The following is a 7,872-nucleotide window of genomic DNA, read 5'->3' on the forward strand; positions in this document are numbered from 1 at the left end:
AATAGTATGTCACAAACTGATGACTTGGCTGGCCCCCAAACAGTGACACGTGGCAAAGAGTACGGAGATCCCCGCATAATACGCTAACAGGCTGACGTGGCCGTCCGTACAAATTTCCCGGATCTGCGGCGGAAAAAGCGCTGACATGACACGTGGCAGTTGTACGGATTTCCGTAAACTGCGCTGGCTGATTTTGAAGCTTTTGGGAATAACTGCTTTTGGGAACCATTGCTTTTGATTTTGAAGCTATTGGGCCTCTGCTTTTAGCATCCCTTGTAACCTTTATAAGAACCCAAGGGGGCTCACTCTGCAGAGCATCTGGACGCAAAGTCTGAGAGCGAGCACCCGCGGGAGTTGTACTTTGCTCAGAGATTGATATAAAAAGAAATACTGAAAGGGGCGCCAGTCTTTGGGGCCAACACCTCTTGGCACGGAACTACATCGGGTCGTGTCGTCTTTTGTGAATTGTTTTAAAGTGAATCTTTGTTGCGTCGCAGTAGAATCTTGACTTCAGGTGTCCAAGTGTGTTACAGTGGTATCAGAGCACAGAAAGATAATTCTTCTACGGAGGATCCGATCCTTTTTGCAGCGCACACAGCTTTTGGGAAATAATATTCGAGGCGCGGGCCCAACTCCAGACTTGGGAAAGATTGTTACAATGGTATCAAAGCACAGAAAGATTATTCTTCTACGGAGGATCCGATCCTTTTTGCAGCGCGCACAGCTTTTGGGAAAGAATATTCGTGTCCCGACCTTGGACTTGGGAAAGAATACTCGTGACGCGACCAGACTTGGGAAAGAATATTTGTGTCCTGACCTCGGGCTTACTAGTCACTCCCACCCTTCATACATCGCGCATCGGGCGCGCTCTTGTCTTCATCGCTCTGTCTTACAGGACATAAAGCCATAAAGAAATCCCAGATTACACATGGGTTACCATGAAGAATCTGACAAAGATGACACCTCTCAGTGGGAAGGCAAAGAAAAGTTGAAAATCCAGAGCGAGAACTGAAGAAAAGATTGAAGATTTGGGCATTTTTTTTTGAACAAGTTTGCCAGAAAGGAGTACAAACGTGAACTGCAAATCGGCATATGTGTAAACAAATTGATTAAGTACTCGAAGGACCCGAGATTGGCGAAACACCACCCGATTGATAAGATTTACTCGAGATGGCGTTTGGCCATTGCTTCTCCTCTCAGGTAGGGAGGATAGCCGAAAGGACAGACGAGTGCAAAACAGCGAACCTGTACTCGCAGAAAGACATGGACAAGCACTCTTGAAAAGAAGCACTTCTACAAAGCCAACCAATATGACTTCCTCGAAGACAAGAACAAGAAAACAAAAAAATTTAAAGAAGGTGAACAATTGATTAAATTTGAATCCTTTCTGGGTTCTGAGATGCTCCGAGGGCTTTGGCCTTCATTCAGCAATTTGACATAACTTTCTCTGGAGGGCATTACTCAGAGCACTCCAAGTTAGGAGCGCTACAAATTTCTTCAAGGGAAATGCTCAAACATGGTGGTCCACTCTTCTTCAGAGGAAGGCAGCTCCAATAAAATGATTGAAATTCAAAAGGCTCTTTATTTCTTCTTGACTACCTCGGCAGTACAAACGAGATATACGAACCGCTTGGAATCATCTTCGGATGACCAAGGGAGATTCTTTGAACGCTTATTGCGAGAGATTTTGGACCTCTTTTCTACCAACCTCTTCATTTACGAAGGTCTCGTTTAAGGAACAGATTGAGCGGTTTTGCTGCAGAGATCCGAGACTACTACCTGGAACAGAAGTCGAATTCTATTCAAGAATTGATGGGTCATGCGAAACAAGGTTATGCCATACATTCAGGAAATTTGACTTACCCCACTGATGAGATCTTGACTAGGAGAACCCAACAAACCTCTCACAATGAAAGTAGAAAGTAGAAAGAGAGAGAGTTCCTAGGACAAAGAAAAGAAAGATACACGTCCTCGACGGACTCTTAGAGAAAGGGCTATCTATCTCAAAGAGGGGAAGTGTTTTGGTTGCGGGAATTTGGACACATCTCCGCAAAGTGCCCCAAAAAGGCAGATCAAGAATAGACTGAAGACAAGCCAAAGAGTTCTAGAGCAGCAAAGGAATGTGGCAGAAAAGGCAGATGAAAACAGAATTGGTACCACATTGCGTGGGGCTCGAACCGAATCAGATGAACGAAAGTACAAAACTTTGTCGCACTTAGGGCAAAGTAAAAGATCAAAAAGCCCTCATTTACTTTGATGGAGGAGCCAAGGCCAACTTCTTTTAATTGAATTGGCGTCTCGATTTGGAATTACACCCAACAGGCTGAGGCCACACGCGGAGGTAGTTCTAGTGGCACCAAGACGGGATGTTGTCATTACACCGATCATTGGCAAACTTCGTTTGCAATGTCAGGGGTGTTTAGGGCAGAGACTTCTACGTAATGCCCTTGGGAGGTTGTGACGTCCTCCTCAACATCCCTTTGTACCACAAGACCCATGCCGTGGTTCACTATCGAATTGAGAAAGCGACTTTGAAAAATGAAGGGCACGGAGATTGTACTTAATGAAATCCAGTTTCTTTACTCGATTTTTGGAGAGAATTGAATGATGATTGAAGGTCGAATATGTTTTGACATCAAAAAAGAAGGCCAAAATTTCTCCTCACATGCTAATTGTTTCTCAGAGGGCCTGCCAGGCGAGTTGCCACCAGCTCGTCCCGAGGATCATACTATTGATTTGATACCTGGAAGCACACCAACGAACCGGCCACCTTATCGTGTGAGCCGAGCCCAGAATGAAGAGATTATGAACCAAGTGAAACTTCAATGAAACTTCAGAGAAACTTCAACTACTGTGAAAGACCTCTTGGGAAAGGGTCTTATCCAGCCGAGTACTTCACTTTACTGCTCTTTGGTGTTGTTGGTTTTAAAGAAAGACGAATCTTCGAGAATGTTCATTGATTATAGAGCTCTCAATAAAATCACCATCAAGAACAGATTTCCAATTCCGAGGATCGATGATATTCTTGACAGAGTACATGGATCCTCTTGTTTCGGCAGGATCGATGTGAAAAGCGGATATCATCAGATCCGAATCGCGTCGGGAGATGTCTACAAGACAACTTTTCAGACGAGCTTCGGTTTATATGAATTTGTGGTGATGCCTTTTCGCCTTACCAATGCTCCACCGACTTTTGACCGAATGATGGACAGGATTTTCAGAGAGTACAAATCCTTTGTTGGCAATGACATTATAGTCCAAAGATGAGGCAGAACATAAACAACATCTGCTACAGGTTTTTCAGGCATTGCGAGATCACAAGTTGGTGATCAATGCCAAGAAGAGTGAATTTTTCTTATCAAAAATACACTTTTTGGGACACATCGTCTCAGCAGCAGGAGTGCAGATGGACCCGGCCAAGATTGAGACTGTACGTGATTGGCCGATTTGAAGAATGTCCATGAAGTTAGAAGCTTCTTGGACTTATGTGTTTACTACCGGCGGTTCATTAGAAAGTTTGTTGCAGAGATTGCTTCCCCTTTGCATATCTTGACCCCGATTCACGAGTTTGTTTTGGAAGGCTATTTGGGAGAACATTGGCACACGGTTGCAGTTCTCGTCATCTTTCCACCCGCAGACAGATGGGCAATCTGAGATTGCAAATTCAGTCGTATTGGATTTATTGAAGTCTTATATTTTTTATCAGACGACTCAATGGGAAAAAAAATTGCCCTTGGTGGAATTTGCCTACAATAACACAATCCACTCTTCGACGGGGAAGGTGCCATTTGAGATCATTGAAGGTGCTACGAAGGTTCCACCCTTCCTTAGCACGAAAGAAAAGATTTTTGAAGCCGATCAGTACACGAGGTACTTGGACACTGCTTTTGACAAGGTCCGGGAGGCTTTAGAGAAATCTCAAGAAAGACACAAGAAGGCAGCAGATTGACACCGTCGCAATTTGAAATTAAAGGAAGACGATTGGGTGCTCTTACGTTTTGAGAAGGCACGCCTGAGAAAGAAAAAGGGAAAGGAGCGGCTTTTTTCAAAGCTTAGCATGAGATACTATGGACCTTTCCACATAAAAGAAAAGATAAATGATCTCCTTTAGACTGAAGCTCCCCGATACTTGGAGAATTCACAATGCTTTTCATGTGAGTCTCTTGAAGCCTTTTAAAGGCGATGTGCCCGATGATGGGGGGCCAGATGAGTAACTTGAAGTGGAGAAAGCGAGGAGATACTCGTTCCGGAACAAATATTGGCACATAAAGATAAAAAGATTAAAGATAAAGTGATTAGGCAGTTCTTGGTTAAATTCAAGAACTATCCTGCATTGGATGCGAAATGGATGGAGGAGGACCTAGCAAATACTCCTCAGATTGTGGAACTTTACCTTGAAGCATTCGGTTTAGCATAGTCTACTCCGATAGAACCCCGAATTCAACATGGGCGAATCTAGTGCAACTTAGAAGGGAGTCACTCCCCTCCTTTGTCAACAGATTGCCCCGATTTTTGATATAGAGTCACTGATGTCCCTTTGGGTTTCAGGGATACTGCTCGACTGACAGTATTTTACTATATGACTTTATGAACTGGAATTCCCGAAAATGATGATACTGATTAATTTGTACTTGACTTGTTTGAGTGCAAGAACTAAAAGACGAAATGACTGCAGCATTTCGGTCTCATAAATCTCTATAGACATGATTGCAATAAGGATTAGTTAATCGGGCATCTGAGAGGTCCCGATTGGATCTAGATGCGATTACTAAATACGTTGCCGATTAATCATGGTCTAAGATTTGGAATGAATTTGAATGTGAATTGTCATGTGATGTCCTACGATGTCAAGTGATGTCCGGTGATGTGACTGTCGATTGGTACATGTGCTAGATGTGTTGTGCCTAGTGCGTCGGTACTAACAGTCAGTGTCTACTAAGACAGCTTATGGCCTCTGTTTGTTTGTGCAGGCATAATCGAGGACGATTACAATTCTTTCAAGAGCGGGATATATCACAAACTGATGATGTGGCTGGACCCAGACGACGACACGTGGCAGACAGTACGGAGATCCCCGCATAATACGCTGGCAAGCTGACATTGCCGTCCGTACAAATTTATGGGATTTGCCGCGGAAAAAGCGCCGACATAGCACGTGGTAGTTGTACGGATTTCCGTAAATTGCGTTGGCTGATTTTGAAGCTTTTGGGAATATCTGCTTTTGGGAACCTTTTGATTTTGAAGCTTTTGGGGCTCTGCTTTTAGCATCCCTTGTAACCTTCATAATGAACCCAAGGGGGCTCACTCTACAGAGCATTTGGACGCTGAGTTTGAGAGCGAGCACCCACGAGAGTTGCACTTTGCTCAGAGATTAATATAAAAAATAATACCGAAAGGGACGCCAATCTTTGGGGCCAATACCTCTTGGCACGGAACTATGCCGGTCCCTGTCATCTTTTGTGAACTGTTTTAAAGTGAATCTCTGTTGTGTCGCGGTAGAATCTTGAATTGGGGTGTCCCAAGTTTGTTACATAGTGAGTGTAGAACTAGGTACCAATATATGCACCCACGCCCACACGACACACACACACACACACATGAGCATACATCAATACAAAAGTCTATGTATTCATTTTCTACTATAACTCTAGAGACGCAGCGCAAACTCAACCATAGTGAAGCTTGGCACTAAAAGAAAAAGCACATATTAACACAAGAATAAGGTAGTAGAGAGGACATACACACCACATATGATACATGAAGGAATTAACACTATATCACCTGGCCGTAACTCGGACAAAAACTTCACAATGTGAAGTGTGCATGTTCGCTATGCAACTCAAAAATAATGCCTAAATGAATTCACGATAAGCCCAAATTCACCTTTAAAGGAAGTGCAAAGTATAGGCTCATGGTAGTAATCCACGTGAAAATATAATAGTATGGACTAGATACTACCCCACCCCCACTAAAACGTCGTTAGTGCCCAATAGTGGGTGTAGAACTAGGTACCAATATATGCCCCCACACACACACAAGTATACAAAAATATAAGGATCTATGTATTGGGTTTCTGTTGTAACTCTTAAAGATGCAAGGCAGACTCAGCCACAATTAAGCCTAGTACTATCTTGTTTAGAGTGAGTCTAGAGTTCTGTCATGAACTCGCTAGTCAAAATAGTACACATTTGGCACTCAAACACATGCAGCCACATAATCCTCTCAGATCCTAGTCCAACCTTTCATATTAGACTCATCCACATGGTATGGATGGAATAGCTATCCATTAATTAGTCATTATATCCAGGTTTGACTCATCAAAACCCAACAGGATGTATTAGCTCCATTAGTTTCGTTATTTGACTCACCAGTCTCAACCCGGATGTATCGAATGCACTAAATAGTCGAAGATGCAATGCTGGAAACATTCATCTCTCAAGCTCAATATAATAAGCAAGTCTGCCATGATTAATATTGAAGAGTCTACAATTGTCATATGCATACATAGAGCATAAATCTACAAGGTGCTTGTTCAACATTTAACCCTGAACTTCAAGATCCTTCATCCAGCTTCTGTTGCTTTCTTCATATGTGCCTCAAACAAACCTATCATCTATAATCAAGGACACGGAATTCCCTTTTCTCCTCCTGTTTCCCTTGTTCTCTTATGCAAATAGTGAGCAATCAACTAGATCTAGAGCTGACCTTGAATTTTCTTCAGATTCTCTATTGTAGGTAAAGATGGAAGCTGAAACGACTCTAAGCCCGGTGAGCCCGATAGTAAGCCAGCTTCGGCTGCTTATGACAAACAAAACAATAGACAAATGACTGAGATGCCAGAGTCTTGTTAAGCAATCAATAGACAACTGACTGAGATGCAAGAGTCTTGTTAAGCACTCAGATACTATTAGGTGCAACAGAAGATGATGATTGCTCTCTCTCTCTCTCTCTCTCTCTCTCTCTCTCTCTCTCTCTCTCTGTGTGTGTGTGTGTGTGGAGCACCCACCAGGAGCACAAGAGGCCGTAAAAACTAGGCAAGCAGCGATGGAAGCTACCATGGAGGAAGAGAGGGACTTGGGTGACTGCGGTGCTGATGCTACAACGATGGTGTCCTTCGGGCAAGGTGGAGCATCATAGCTGCACTTGGAGGACAGCCGAACGACTCTTGTCTGCCTAGAAGTAGGAGGAGAAAGCAGGGGCGACCAGCAGCACGACGAGCTACAAAATGCTGTCATCCTCATTCGACCCTGAAAGTGAGAAGGGGAATGTTGTGTGGCCATTTGCTCAATTACTGTGGGTAGGGGGGTTGAAAGGACGACAGGCGCTCGTGACTAGATGCTTAAATGACCCCCCAGCCATGGGACAGACGGAGCACAACTGAGGGCAGCGATCTCGAGGAGACCAGATGGCGACCAAAGATTGGGCAACGGGTGCTGGGTCAGGGATTCAAAACTCGGATAGGCGGTGTGGCAGCTCGATGGGCTAACCAGGCGTGCATGCATTTTGTTAAAATGTGTGTGTGTTCACATTTATTTATGCTTGTTTGAGTTTACACACGGGATGTTCGAGTTTACTTTTTGAAAATGTGACCACGTCCAGCGTCTCTACTTTTGTGCGTGCACTTCTCCGTGGTGGTTGGCGGGTTATTTAAGACCCCGTGTTCTTCAGTCCTTTTAGGGGGACGGGGGCATAACTTGTGAGTTTAAGATTGAGACATAAAGAGATGGAATGTGAGAAGTAGCACCACTTGTGGAGTTGTGGCACTTCTAACAACTTCCTCTCATCATTTTTCAAATTCGCAAGTTGTATTGAGCAGACACCTAATTGGGGGGGGGGGGGGGGGGGGGGGGGGGGGGGGGGGGACAACTTGTG

The 7,872-nt window shown here is 44.1% G+C and overlaps 1 protein-coding gene across 2 annotated transcripts in view; it reads right to left on the reverse strand.

Moving 5' to 3' along the window:
* LOC147420940 (uncharacterized) overlaps positions 1-7,349 on the reverse strand; it is a 30,651-nt gene extending 23,302 nt beyond the window's left edge. The window contains exons 1-2 of one of the 2 annotated variants that reach the window (XR_015186994.1): positions 7,007-7,335; positions 6,706-6,795 (exon numbers count right to left, since the gene is read on the reverse strand). Coding sequence is in view for 1 of the 2 variants with exons in the window: in XM_086504715.1 (XP_086360841.1) it covers positions 6,706-6,795; positions 7,007-7,280 (364 nt within the window). In the remaining variant the exon portion in view is untranslated. Of the gene's footprint in view, positions 1-6,705; positions 6,796-7,006 lie in introns of both variants that reach the window. The other variant, XM_086504715.1, reaches the window with a different exon arrangement.
* Positions 7,350-7,872: the final 523 nt, after the last annotated feature.

This window comes from Adiantum capillus-veneris, chromosome 28 (genome assembly GCF_014529385.1).
Source record: "Adiantum capillus-veneris isolate H3 chromosome 28, ASM1452938v2, whole genome shotgun sequence".
In the NCBI taxonomy this organism is placed as follows: Eukaryota; Viridiplantae; Streptophyta; class Polypodiopsida; order Polypodiales; family Pteridaceae; genus Adiantum; species Adiantum capillus-veneris.